The 15,189-nt window shown below is 41.8% G+C and overlaps 1 protein-coding gene across 1 annotated transcript in view; it reads right to left on the reverse strand.

Annotated features, from left to right (window-relative positions):
- The window catches only part of LOC134324835 (signal-induced proliferation-associated 1-like protein 1), a 92,666-nt gene that overhangs the window by 20,821 nt on the left and 56,656 nt on the right, over positions 1–15,189 (reverse strand). Inside the window, exons 8-11 of the mRNA XM_063006712.1 lie at positions 8,643–9,222; positions 3,658–3,932; positions 1,071–1,340; positions 544–693 (exon numbers count right to left, since the gene is read on the reverse strand). Coding sequence (XP_062862782.1) covers positions 544–693; positions 1,071–1,340; positions 3,658–3,932; positions 8,643–9,222 — 1,275 coding nt within the window. The remainder of the gene's footprint in view (positions 1–543; positions 694–1,070; positions 1,341–3,657; positions 3,933–8,642; positions 9,223–15,189) is intronic.

Consider the following 15,189-nt stretch of genomic DNA (forward strand, 5'->3'; position numbering starts at 1 on the left):
AGCAAAAGATAGCTACTTTAAAGAATCTAAAATATAAAACATATTCTGGTTTGTTTAACACTTTTTTGTTTACTACATAATTCCATATGTGTTCCTTCATAGTTTGGATGTCTTTAGTATTAATCTACAATGTAGAAAATTAAAAAAAAATTAAGAAAAACCACAGGAATGAGAAGGTGTGTCCAAACTTTTGGCCTGTACTGTATATCTACAGCATATCTATATCTATATCTATATCTATATATATGTGTGTGTGTGTGTGTGCGCGTGTGTGTGTGTGTGTACAGTACAATAAAATATTTCTTTCCACGTAGTCCAGCTTGTTTGGGGTCAGAGCACAGGTTCAGCCACTGTATGGTGGCCCTGGAGCCAAGAGGGTTAAGGTCCTTGCTCAAGGGCCCATCAGTAACAGAGCCAGGAGTTAAACCCACAACCTTCTAATTGATATCACAAGCTCTACCCACTAGGCTGTTACAGTTCTTATCCAACAAATCATTCTGGTCATTTTTTTTTTTTTTTTGTAAGAAAATCAAGACGACCTACCCATCCATGGCGGACTTCTGACGCCAGTGGGTGGAGCTGGAACTTATTTCACTGGAGAATGATTGGTTGTTGGGGGAGCTGCGGGTGTGCGGGGAGCGGCCCATCACGATGGAACAAGCCAGGGCGTAGTTATCATTGCCAGGAGGGGACCTGTGAGAGAACAGGATCATAGCAGTTATACTACACTAGGTAAAGCAGAATGTGGTCACAGTGGCACTGCTTATTTATGGCATCTGAATGGCTACTCAAATGTTACCAGTAATTAAAGTGTCAGCTCAGCTTGAGGTATTAAAGTCCAATATTAATGTACACATTTAAATAGTCTCCTAATTTAAATGTAAATAAATTGGAAGAGTTGAAGACTTTTAGAATTGAAACATTGAGTTTAAGGGTACAAATTTCTTAACGAAGGGCGTTGAGTTTAGGGGACGTTGAGTTACAAGGTACCACTGTAATTACTAAATACTGTTTTGGCAATAAGAAACAGGCGACCAAGTAAAATATTGACACTCAGGATTGAAAGCTACCTTCTGGCATTCAGTGGACGCCCTTCACTGGACACGCTGCGAGGGAGGACTGTAGATCTTTTTGCGTAGTCTGAGGTCTGGGCCTTGCTCACCATTGCACCCTGATTTACGTTGCGATTCTGGGAAGTGCAAACCACAGTCTGTGGTGGAGCGCTGGGTCGAGGCCACTTCTCATTATTGCTGCAAAAGGGGAACTTGTACTCATAGGGCATCCCCTCCTTGTGGTTTTTGTAGTCCACTAGTGGCATGTGGTATATCTCCGAGCATCCTCTTTAGAACAAAAGAAAAGACTGAGTTACCACACAATGTACAATGTGGTTTCGGCAAGCACAAAATGGAGTTAGCAAGAAGAATATACAATCAGATATATGCAATAGTCTTTTTTGGAAAGCAGTGTTTTTAGGGTAATATATAATGTCTATTTGAAGCCAGCATAGGGGCACTCCAGTGGCACAGCGGTAAATCATGCTAGCCTACTATTGGTGAGATCAGCAACGCTTAAGCCGGGCACCCTTCCTCACACAATCCTCCTTATTTTTGAGAGTGCACTTCCCAACAGCTAGGCCGTTCGGCCATCAGACAAAGCCAATCACGTCTCTGTAGACGTCTGTAGAAATTTAAACCTTGGATCTCAGCAGTAGTGGGCTAGCATATTTTCCCACCTCACAACCCAAGCATCCCCCACTGCAAACAGGTGTATAAAATCAATAACTTTGTGGCAGCAGTTTGGGAAAGACTCATGAATATAATGGCCTGACCATGAACCTCTGCACAAAGATAAATCCATAAAGTCAGTTTGCTGAGTGCACAGAGGCCGAGCCCTAACCACAACCCCAACCCCACTGAACGTCTATGGGATAAACTGGAACACTAATTGCAAGCCAGGTCTTCTCGTTTAACATGAGTGCCTGATGTCATAAATACTCTATTGACTGACACACTCCAAAAGGCTTTACAGCAAAGTGGATGCCTATATTAAATGCCATGGTAAAGCATGTTAATGGGCATGGTTTTGGAATAGTATATCCAAGAATCTCATCATCAGGTGTGTTTCTGCCTAATATACATACTTTGGGTCTAATAGTGTACATCCTTATTAATAAATCTACCAAGGATCTCTGAGAACACTTTATAATCACCTTATTTGCTTGTGATATAGGTGAGGTAATGCAAGTCAGCTAGCACTAGTCATATTACAGATCTGCCATACAGAAGAGCCATTCACTCTGTGACCAAACATCATGACTGACAAACAGGAAGCATTGTCCAGGAATATGTAAGGACAGTGGTAGCTTAAAGGTTAAGGTACTGGACTAGTAATCTGAAGGTTGCCACAACTGAGCCTCTTAGCAAGGCCCTTTATCCTCAATTGCCTGCCTTGTATTTGATCACAACTGCAAGTCACTTCAGATAAATGCGGTAAACATATGCACATACAAGGGATCTTCAAAAAGTTTCCACACTTTTATATTTTGGTTGGAAACCGTGAGGACAGGGGAAGTAGTAATTGGCCATGTCTGAGAGAGCTTATAGTCCAGATTTAGTGCCTTCTAATTTCCACCTTTTTGGACTGCTCAAAAAAACTTTAAGGGGAAGAAGATTTTCATGTGATGATGATGTGAAAGCTGAATGTGAATGCTGATGGCATTAAAAAGTTGGTACGACGCTTGGAAAATGCATCAGAAGGTGACTGTGTACAAAAGTGATGTATTTTGTAAATCTTAATAAATAGAGTTTAGGCAGCCAGGTGATGCAGCAGGATATTCCGCTAGCACACCAGCGCCGAGCTTCTGAACTCCTCGGTTCAAAACTCAGTGTTGCCACCGGTCGGCTGGGCGCCATCTGGCGGGCATAACTGGCAAGTCCCTGCAGCAGATACTAATTGGCCACCGTATCTGCAGGGTGGGGACCAGACTATGTGTGGGTGGGATCTTCATACGCTGTGTAACGTGTCGGAAGAAGCATGTACAGTGATGTGCTCTCCTTGGATGCAATTGGGTATCCCTCAGCAGCGGAAGGGGAGAAAATGCATTAAAAAATAAATAAATAAATAAAGTGCGGAAACTTTTTGAAAAACCTTCGTACATATGTTCACATAATATTTCGGTTTTATGTTTAGGAGATTTATTTAGTTGGTTTGGCAACCATTTCTTTCATTGGTTAACTCTGGATAAATTGTTAATTATTAAATTGAGTTACACATACATTCAGCATGTCAGCATTTCTCTTTTTTTATAGTAAAATTTGTCATAGTTGGCCATGTTAACAAGACATTAAGATAAGGCTAAGCTAGTTATTCAGATGTGTTGTTACATGTAAACCTACAAAGTTGGACACCTTGCTACCGCTAATGTGAATAAACTCTAGCCAGTGATTTTGATAAGATGACTGAAATCTTCTGATATCTTCTTATATATTTTGCGACTGTATGTTATAAATAAAGTAAGTCAGTAAGAAACATTTTAGCCATGCTTTAGCAATGGTTAATGTGGCTATCCTGTTTGGCTATGGCTAATAAGTTAGTTTTCATAAGCTACATTAACTAGGCATCACCACATGGGTTTGTTCATCATCAGTGCATGATTACCTGCGTGGAGTGGAGTCTTCGTGAGGAGGGATGATCACCACTCGAACTGTGACCGAGGTGCGCAGCAGGTCAATGATCTGTTCGTGTGACAGTGTCGCCACAGACACCTTGCAGATCTCCACCAATCGGCTGCCCTGTCTCAGGCCGGCCTGCCAGGCGTACCCGTAGGGCTCCACCTCAGCCACGATGCCCTCAAAATTCACGTGAAAGCCCAGCTGTCCTAGAGCGTTTCTTCTTAGGGTCATCTCCTGCGTCTGACTGCCCTTGGTCACCAGCTGAGGAGCAAATGATAAAGATGAAAGTTGAGGAAAAAAATAATAGTGCAGCTACTAAGAATGCAATATATCATGTCATTTTTTAAATGCATTTTCTCCCCATTTTCCTCCCGTTTTGTTAACGCACTCAATTTGTCTTCCGCTGCTGAGGGATACCCGATTGCATCCGAGGAGAGCATGTCGCTGTACACGCCTCTTCTGACACGTGCACAGCCCTCCTCTCGCCCCTGCATTCTGCACAGGCGTCTCTTTCACCAATCAGGGTCCTTACACAGCGTATGAAGACCCACCCACAAACACAAAGTCCGACCCCCACCCTGCAGATATGATGACCAATTAGTATCTGCTGCAGGCACTGCCAATCCGGTGGCAATGCCAAGTTTCGAACCGAGGAGTTCAGAATCTCGGCATTGGTGTGCTAGAGGAATATCCCGCTGTGCCACCTGGGCGACTATATCATGGTATTTTAACATAAACAAGCTTATGGCTGTATGTCCACATATTTTTGGCTATATAATGTATAATTATAGAGCCTGAAATGACTTGCAACATCATTTATCACATCATTTTTGTGTTTTGTGGTACAGTATCTTGAATAAATATTTATCCCCAAATCCACTGTTTTATTCACTACATAAAACCTTTAAAAATATGACATTTAATTTCCAGACACTTGTTTTCTTAAATAAAAGCCCCAAAAAAGAAATATAATAATTATAATGTAAAATAGCATTAAATTGAGCTTCCTTTGGCAGCTGTGACAGTCCATGGTAGATTTTATAATAAATCCCTGTTGTGGTCCCTGCGGCCTGCACTACACCCTCGCTGGCCACGCAGAACCACAGGCTAGGACATGCCTCTTCCAACACATGTGAACCCTGCTGACCCGCATCTATCTTTTATTGACCAGAGGCAGATTCTTACAGAGAGCTCTTTGTATTCATCGATCAATTGTCTCAAGACCGCAACAGGAGAAGTCGTTGTAGCAGAAAAGAAGTGGATTTTAAATCTCACTGAGGAAATGACATGATAAAATGATTAAGTGGGCTGAAAACTTTTTAAGGCAGAAGATTAGTAAGTGTTATGGGTTTGATATTAAATAGAAATAACTGCTATTTTTACCCATCAATCTACATTATGGGTAAAGTTTTGGACATGAATTAAAAATCAGTTACTGAAATAAAGCAAAGTTACGTCTGGGCTTTGGCTGGAACATTTAGAGACCTGCCCCTTAGCCACTCCAATGCTGTTTTGGTTTTTCTGGATTTCCCCCCTTTATTTCCCAATCCAGTCATTTCTAATTACTGTTGGGCTCCTGCTAGAGTTGGGTTCCCATACAAAGCCATACTGCGTTCGGAGGACCACACTAGGCTTCATGTGACCACCACATCACAGCAGCAGTGGGAAGCTACCCTGTCCAACCCTCCCTGCCTCAAATACAGCCAATTGTGTTTGTGTGGATGCCTGGCCATGTTGGTGGCTCTAACAGTGGTAAGACGTTTTTTGCACCCAAGCTTTCAAATGCCTATTTTTTGCCAGGCATAGTGCTTATTCTGCCCGAAAAGATCCTGCCCAAAACCTCAGGAAAAGTTCATAGTACCAACTTCTTCCATTTCACAATTATTGAGGTCACTGTGTTCCTTGGAAGAAGTGAAGCCTTAGATATTGCTTTACACCGATCAACCATAACATTAAAACCACCTCCTTGTTTCTACACTCACTGCCCATTTGATCAGCTCCACTTACCATATAGAAGAACTTTGTAGTTCTACAGTTACTGACTGTAGTCCATCTGTTTCTCTGCATGCTTTGTTAGCCCCCTTTCATGCTGTTCTTCAATGGTCAGGATTCTCCCAGGACCACTACAGAGCAGGTATTATTTGGGTGGTGGATCATTCTCAGCACTGCAGTGACTCTGACATGGTGGTGGTGTGTTAGTGTGTGTTGTGCTGGTATGAGTGGATGAGACACAGCAGCGCTGCTGGAGTTTTTAAACACCTCACTGTCACTGCTGGACTGAGAATAGTCCACCAACCAAAAATATATCCAGCCAACAGCGCCCTCTGGGCAGCGTCCTGTGACCACTGATGAAGGTCTAGAAGATGACCGACTCAAACAGCAGCAATAGATGAGCGATCATTATCAAATAGGTAGGGTGTCTAATAGAGGGGACAGTGAGTGGACACGGTATTTAAAAACTCCAGCAGCACTGCTGTGTCTGATCCACTCATACCAGCACGACACACACTAACACACCACCACCATTTCAGTGTCACCGCAGTGCTGAGGATGATCCACCACCTAAATAATACCTGCTCTGTGGTGGTTCTGTGGGGGTCCTGACCACTGTAGAACAGGGTGAAAGCAGGCTAAAAAGATATGTAGAGAAACAGATGGACTACAGTCAGTAATTGTAGAACTACAAAGTGCTTCTATATGGTAAGTGGACCTGATAAAATAGACAGTGTGTGTAGAAACCAGAAGGTGGTTTTAATGTTATGGCTGATCAGTGTATATCCTTACTGATCTATGCCTTGCAACAAATTGATCGTGGAGGTCCAGCGACAGTTCCTTGGACCACCTTGCAGTGTAAATCATGGACTCTCAGACACAAACTATGTCCAAGGCATCTACTTGCAACAGGTGAACTCCAATTGAGTTCTACACACAAGCCAAGGGTAATTAAAGCAACCACAATTTGGAATGGCACAGCAAAGGGTCTAAATATATTATTGAGTTTTAGTGAATATATCAAAAATCTGTAAAAGATGTTTTGACTGTAGCCTGATGGGTAAAAATACCCATAATAATTATATGCATTCAAACTAAACAAGAAATGTGCAAAGAGTCAAGAGGTGTTAACATTTTCTGAAGTCAATGACAAGTCATGTGCAGGTGAACAAGTGCAAAACTGTCATTTTGTTTCCTTTAATAAACAAAGGAAAGCCTGCAGCCTTCAAAACAAGTGAGGCTGACGTATCGTTGGCCTTTCCATGAAAGGTCTGTGTAGGTGGGTATTAAACGGCACCATACAGCGATACTGTTCGGCCAGGGTGAGTCAGCACACTTTTCTAGTGCGTACATATAATTATCCAGCATACTATTACTGAGCGCCCAAACACAGCAATTTAACCTGGGCCGTGACCAAGGCTTCAAGAGCTCTTCAGGCAGTCGATGACATCAAATTTGTGCAGGTGAGTAAAAATGAATGTTAGAAACAGTGGTTAATATGAAAACTGTGAGAAAAACAACAGCTTATATTAAAATACAGAACAGAAGCATAAATATCCTAAAAAACACAGATTAAATGTTGAGCAGACCCAAGCGGTCCTGAACTTGAATTGGCTTTAAATGTGGGCTGAATATTGTAGTACAGACGGCAGGAGCTTCAGTCACAAACTAAACCAGCTAAACCAGCTACAGATTTAAAATAGCTCTACCAGTTGGCTGGGTGCTCTCTAGCAGGCACCTTGGTAGCCCAGGGAGCCTGTACAGGAAGTGGAGGAGCGCAGAGATTGGGGCGTGGCTCTCTGTTCTCAAACTGTGAACTGCACTCTGAACTGCACACACATCGGAGGGAGTGTGTGTCAGGTGAATATACACCCTCTTGGGACGCCGCTGGGGTCCCTGGCAGCGAATTGGAAAAAGCAAATTTGGGAGGAAAAGGGGAAAAATGAATAAAAAGATAATTTTAAAAAACTGCTTTTTTTCCACGTGAACCGGTCAAGGTTGTACACCCAGAGAACAGTACATGTCTATAAGTTCGACCCCCTAAAGTAAGGTGAGCTGTTGGCTTTGTAATGCTGTGTCAGGATTTTGGTTTGGGATATTTCAAAGCAATACAAAGTTATACTTATTAATATGGTGAAACATTTCTATCCTAATAGGAGTAGGCTCTTCCAGGATGACAACATCCCCATTACCAATGCACAAGAAGTCACTAAAGTTAGCAGTTTACATGGGTAATTACTATTCATTACCTTATATTCTATATTTGCATTTATCCCCTTTTCCTCCCAATGTAGTTGTGTTTAATCCCCCAAATGTAATTTCCTCTGCCGCTGAAAACCACCACCCTGGCCAAGGTGCGCCACAGACAATCACTCGCTCATTTGCCGGTTGCTTCTTTTCCCCTGCCAGACACGAGGTTTCTCACAAAGCAATATCACATTTAGAGTGTCAAAAGTCCAGTTAACCATGAAGCAACCATTGATTGTGCAGGTGCTTCTACCAGCCAGCAGAAGCCGCAAGTGCAGCAGCAACGAGGAAACCATTCAACCTAACTCCCTCAGGCACAGCCAATAATACCTGTATAGACGCCTGGACAAGAAAATAGCACAGCTGAGACTCAAACTCCTGACATATTTCTAATTTTGTTGAGGGTGGCTCTGCTTGATTGTTGTGTATAAACAAGTCATCTGGATTTTAAATTTTTTCCTATTTCTTTATCATTCATTTACATTAATAATGATTAAATCCCCAAAATAAATATAACCAAAAATATAAACCTTCCAATTAAACTACACAGCGGTACCAGCCCCAGCATGTAATGACAGTCCTGCATTAACCACTAACCTCTTATTCTTGAACAGTGAGACTTTGTTCTACTTGATAAGTGCAAATATGCAAATAATAAAAACAATTAAGTGCAAATTGTTTAATGTAACCAACATTTGAAAGCTGCATGACTAGATGACAAATAACACTGACCTCCAAGCGTTTGACCACCTCACCGAAGTCCTCTGTGTTGTTGTTGATTGATCGCAGTGAGACACTCTCGCCCCGCTCATAGTAAATCTTCATGGAGGCAGGACTACCCAAAGACCAGCCAATCACGTCCCTCGCGTAGCAGTTGAACGCCAAAGATTTAGCCACCTGGTCAAGAATAATGACAAACTCATTGGAGATGGCTAGCAGTCCCTCTCGTTCCGACCCCAACACCAGGTCCTCCAAATGCACCGCCCATGTGACTGCACCCAGGCTGCGAAGCTCTGCCCCGGCATATGGGCGCATTTTCTCTTTCCTTTTGTGTGCCAGTGAGATAAAGGGAAACTTTCCGGACGATTCCACCGCTGTGGTGGTGACGTGGCGTTCGGCCAAGTCCCGCAGGTACTCCTGACGTGTGCGTGTAGCCATGGCGCCAAACTTGGCGGACTTGTGTGCGGCGTTCTCGCCGTTGATGACCTTCGTCAGGAGAAACTCCCTGAACACAGTGGATTTGGGCAAAGTCACATCTTTAGGGATGGGAGGGCCGAAAGAGGGCACATCACTCGAACGACTGACTGCCACACTGTGAAGGGAAAAAACAAAGGCCATATTACATTTGCTATGTTTAAAAGTTTGTCTAATACAAAACCAACCAACACCATAGCTCCCAAAATCCTTGCATTCACATTCTCCATTTTTTATCTCCATTTTAGGTACCACAGGCTCCAAATCATTAAATCAAAAATTTAGATACCACTGCAATTGGAAGGAAAATTGGACGAAAATGCATTAAAAATATTTTGTATAATATATACTACTAGAGTATATAGTATTTTATTATATAGTATTTTGTACAATGTATATAGTATTTGTATAGCATATAGCAAGGGATCTTCAAAAAGCTTCCGCACTTTTATATTTTGGTTGGAAACGGTGAGGGCGGGAGGAGTAGTAATTGGTCGTGTCTCAGAGACAGAGAGAGAGAGACCTTATAGTCCGGATTTAGCTGCATTTGATTTCCACCTTTTTGGACGCTCAAAGAAGCTTTAAAGGGAAGAATATTTTCATGTGATGATGATGTGAAAACAGCGAAGCATCAGTGGCTACACGCTCAACCAAAAACATTTAGCATTAAAAAGTTGGTATGATGCTGGGAAAAATGCATTGGAAGGTGACCATGTAGAAAAGTGATGTAAATTGTTTTTGAAATTCTTAATAAAGAGAGTTTTAAAAAGTGTGGAAACTTTTTGAAGAACCCTTGTAGTTGATCCATGTATTACTGTAGGACCAGCTTCTAGATACATTCTTTTGCCCAGCAATCAAACGGTTCATAGTCAAAATCTGTGTAAGAAGTTTGTGGATCAGCAAGTGTCAGCCAATTACTTTCCAAAGATCAATAGTTCATCTTTGTGTGAAGTCTATCAGTATGGTAGAGAGCGTCCTCAGAACAAGATAAAGTCAAAGCAGCACAAAAGAAGTCAGGCCTCTAATTAGAAAGCACAGATTAGTTTAGTTTAGTACTTCAGAAAAAATAGAGATAACATAAAACTACAGCCACACGTCCAAGGTCATGCCATTGTTGATGATTCCTGAACTAGGCGGCTTACAAATAAATACAGAAAGCTCATGGTATTACCTGACCCTCGTTATAGAGGAGACACATAAATTATATTGCCAAAAGTGTTTGGACAGCTGACCATAAGCGTGTTGGATATCCCATTTCAAAAACAAATGGTATTAAAATAGAGTGACCTCTATGTGATGTTTTCAACTATGACCACACAGCCACTCTGAGAAGGCTTCTCACAAGTCTCAGAATATCTGCACATTTAGTTAAAAGAGTTTGTATGGCTGGGCTCCTATGATCAAGAAAGCTGGGAAAACAGTTGGGCTGAGATCAGGGCTCTGTGCAGACTAATGTTTTGTTTTTGTTTTTTTTAACTAAGCTTTTCTTTATACATTTATAGACCTTATCTTGTGCACAGGGACACAGTAATGTGGGAACAGGAATAGGCCCTCCCTAAACTGTTGCTGCAATGTAAATGCAATACATTTGGATAAAGAATTGGGTGTCCCAATACTTCTGTCCATACAGTGTATCAGTGCACCCTTAATGCTGGTCCTAAGCCTGGATAAATTGGAGGGTTGTGTCAGAACTGCAGCTGGCATAAAAACAGTGCCAAATCAAACATGTCGACAAATGATCCGACCCCTAATAGGAGCATGAATAACTGATTTTACAAGGGTCAGGAAAAATTGTATTATGTTTTTACATTTAATATTAAGTTACATGTTGAACCCCCTGAAAAGAAGAGGTTATTTTCAAAATAAAAACTTCAATCTGTCTGAAACCACTAGAAAAATGAACAGTGGTTTGGCACTCATTAGAAAATAGTGGAAGCAGCATTGAGTCAGGTTTCTAGCATGGCAAGCTTTGTAGAGGGACAAAAGAAGTAGGTCAAGTGGATTTTCCCCTGGGATACTCAGAAAGAAACGCTAGGAAGGTCAGTGTAAGGGAAAGCAAGAACGCCATTATTTTTAAATGAAGTGGTTTCCTCTAGTTATTCTTCTGTCAAGCCTTTTTCTCATCCTCACACAAAGGCGGGTGTAAACTCTCCAATAGAAATAAAGCAAATATTGGGTTAGCAAACCAGACATAGCTTTTGCGCTACAGCCCCATTTATATGTACAATTTTACCAGGATAGTTACCTGTAACCAGTGGAAATGAGTTGTCAACACAAGTCCCAGAGACCCCTGTGTACATTTCCATAGTAGTTACCAGGACAGACAGCTTAAATATTTTTATTTACTATATTTAGTTAAGGTGAGTATACGTCCTCTTTTTTTCCAGATATGTCCTCCTTTGTGGACCTAATAAAGCACTATGTTTTCAGCAGTTTATTCAGAACCAGTTTATGCATACCCCTCCCCCCCTCCCCCAAATCAATCATATCCAGTTACCTTCATATGGAGATTACCATTTTTAGGATTTAGCAGACGCTTACAGTACTGTGACAGAATATCATCTTAGCAATTAAGGGTTAAGGCCCTTGCTTAAGGGTCCAACAGGCTACAACTGGCGTATTGTATTGAGCACGGAAGTCACGCATCAATCTCCATTATGCCTCCTTCAATGTGTGTAAAGCTACTGGTTGCTTATTTTCACCAGACAGCAGCAGATTCCAACACAGATTTTTAACATATATAAGGGATCACTCTCTGTATTTCTGTACCACTCATGCCAGTGCCTTCACCAGACAAAAGGCATCGCTGTTTCCGCAGAAAGATGGCAATTCTACAGTCAGCATTCCTTCCTTTAGTTACAGCCAATAGTGTTTGTAGAGCCTCCAGCCAAGCCAGTGACACTGCTGAAACTCAACCCAGGTCTAGTAGGCTAGAGCAATGGGTGGCTAGCACATTGGACTTCTAGAGCATACAAGCACTCCATAAATGGAACATTCCTAGGGGTAAAGTTATCAAAATCAGTGTCCACAATCAGCGTCTTAGCATTGCCCACTCTGATAGTGTTTACACCATTAATTTACACAAACATTAAACATTTATTCATGACCAAGGCCTAAATTACTCAAAACCCTATCAAACAAGTGATCGTCTTTGTAACCTCGAGCCTCTGACAGATCTAAAACAATCCCACAAGCAACAAAATGTGTGCCAACCCAATAAACATGGATTAAAACAGAGATTTTCCACCCTGTTGCAGAAGGTCAGGGTTAATCCACACCTTTCGTAGGAGCCCAGTGATGGATTAGAGGGACATGCAGTGCAGAAAAAAGACAGAAGCCACGCCAAGGACAAATGCAGCTGGCACAATATCACAGGGTTTACTTCCTCCTGGACTGAAATTTGCCTTCCTTTTTATTTTATAGCCATCCTTCTTGTTAAAGAATAGTACAAATGAGTCCTACAAATCATCACAATGAAAGCTTTTCAAATTATGTCCTTCAATAAAAAAAAAGCAGTGATGTCAAGCCAGAGAAAAAAAGGTCCTCTGTGCCTTTTTAGGATTCAGCGATTTTCATTTCAGGCTGAATATCCCTTTGCAAGTTCTTCAAATAGCTTCTTGGAAGAAATGGAAAAATTCTGTATAGTTCATTAGGACTGACTTGCACACAGTCTTCCTCAAATAAAAGTGCAGCTAAAAATCACAGCTATAAATCACAGCTATAAATCAGAGCTTAAAAAACAAAGAAAATGCAGTTTCCAAAGGCAGGTGTGTGCCGCGTGGGTGAGATGAGCAGAAAATGTGAGCAGGGAGTGGTGGCATCCAGCTGAATAACAGTGGAAGCACGTGTGTTTGGGATGGAAAGTGAGGGGAGGGGAGGGGGGGAGGGAGGCCGGTCCCAATAGAGACATTCTGCAAACACACCACACTAACTTCTTTTGACTGCTCAATCTCATCTGCCTCAGGCAATCAAAACAAGAGTGCTGGAATAGGGAGTGTGTGTGCACGGGCATGTACTTTCCACTTCCAACAATTAGATAAATCCATATAATCCCATCATGACTACATAATATAATATCAACTAATACAAGACAGTAGCAGATATCAGAACGGCCTGAAAACATGACCAAAAATAAAACAGCATAGTCTGGGATGGACTCAGTGCTTTCATCGCATTAGATAATGGTACACAGTGCAAGCTCTCAGTGAAGCGTAATCAGAGCAGCATGTACTACACACTGCCAGTAGAGATCCTTACAAAGTGCCCACAGAGCTTAACTCGTTAGGACATGTGTATTTGACGAGCATTGTTACACTTGAAACATAACTGAGGTCTATAACAAATCCCTAAATACACAATGCTTCAAAGCACCAAGTAACCAAACCTCAGATTAATGAAATGTTTTCACTGTACTTAGCTTTCAAAAAACCAAACATAGAGATGAATTGCTAAACCTAGTTAATGCGTCGCTCCTAATATGTTTCAGGAACGTTTAGATCAGGGGTGTCAAACTCATTTTCTCAGCACTGCAGTGACACTGACATGGTGGTGGTATGTTAGTGTGTGTTGTGCTGGTATGAGCGGATCAGACACAGCAGCGCTGATGGAGTTTTTAAATACCGTGTCCACTCACTGTCCACTCTATTAGACACTCCTGCCTAGTTGATGATGATTGTTCATCTATTGCTGCTGTTTGAGTCGGTCATCTTCTAGACCTTCATCAGTCGTCACAGGACGCTGCCCATGGGACGCTGTTGGCTGGATATTTTTGGTTGGTGGACTATTCTCAGTCCAGCAGTGACAGTGAGGTGTTTAAAAACTCAATCAGCATTGCTGTCTTATCCACTCATACTAGCACAACACACACTAACACACCACCACCATGTCAGTGTCACTTCAGAATGATCCACCACCCAAATAATACCTGCTCTGTGGTGGTCCTGGGAGAGTCCTGACCATTAAAGAACAGGGTGATAGGGGCTAAAAAAGTATGGAGAGAAACAGATGGACTACAGTCAGTAATTGTAGAACTACAAAGTGCTTCTATATGGTAAGTGGGTCTGATAAAATAGACAGTGAGTGTAGAAACAAGGAGGTGGTTTTAATGTTATCGCTGATCAGTGTATATCTCCATATATATTGTACTCCTTTACCACAGACACGGCCCCATAACACAAGAAACAGTCCGGTTTCTTCTTAAAGCACAAACTTGTTTTCACTTCCTTATCTTTCATTAAATTACCTCCTTCTGCTTTAATTTTCTCTTCTTGTACCTTTTTGGTTTATTTGTAAATATTTCTCAACATCACTTCTTGAAAAACCGTCTCAGCAACTCAGAATCCTGTAGTGTAAAAGGTGTTGTGATCAGGTTGTGACTGGCAGAGAGTGCTGTGTCGAGCTAGAGCCAACCAGAACGCAAGATATGGAGTGAGGGGAAACCTGGGGGAGGAGTTGTAAATGTAGGGGGAAGGGTCATAACATAGTCTATCAGAATACACTGGCATAAACACAAGCTTTACAGTATTTGTGACCTGATCATCCACGCCAAACCATAATACCAACGCAGCATAGCCAAACCCACTCCTTCACCCAGATTAGTTTCCCTTTTCTTCTTGCTTTTTGCACTGCATATAAGCGCACAAACAATTTGGATCGCTCCACGTCCATTCTTACACATGGTACCATTAAACCCCTTGCCTGTTATTGTGTCTGTTTTCGTGACAAAACGTAGTTTGGAAGACCAGACAGACTCATCTGAGATTCCTCCTGATGGTAGATCGTGTAGTGTGTGACCCCCTATTGCCGATCAGTCGTGTAGTGTGAAAACCACAACGACTCCGCCATTTCAAGCCACCTTAATAGAACATTGTCCTAATAGAACATGACTTGTCCCATTATGAGATCATGTCTGCACTGTGCCATATCATGTGTACTCAATGACAGGTCATCACGACCACAGAAAATATTCTATGATAAGCAGTTTTCACTGTGACAGAAAAACAGGGCAGATTATCGCTCAGCGGAAGGTCATCTTAAGAGAGAAAATATGGGCCAGTTTAAATATATCCATGGACCATGTTTGGCC

The sequence above is a fragment of the Trichomycterus rosablanca genome, chromosome 13, assembly GCF_030014385.1.
Source record: "Trichomycterus rosablanca isolate fTriRos1 chromosome 13, fTriRos1.hap1, whole genome shotgun sequence".
In the NCBI taxonomy this organism is placed as follows: Eukaryota; Metazoa; Chordata; class Actinopteri; order Siluriformes; family Trichomycteridae; genus Trichomycterus; species Trichomycterus rosablanca.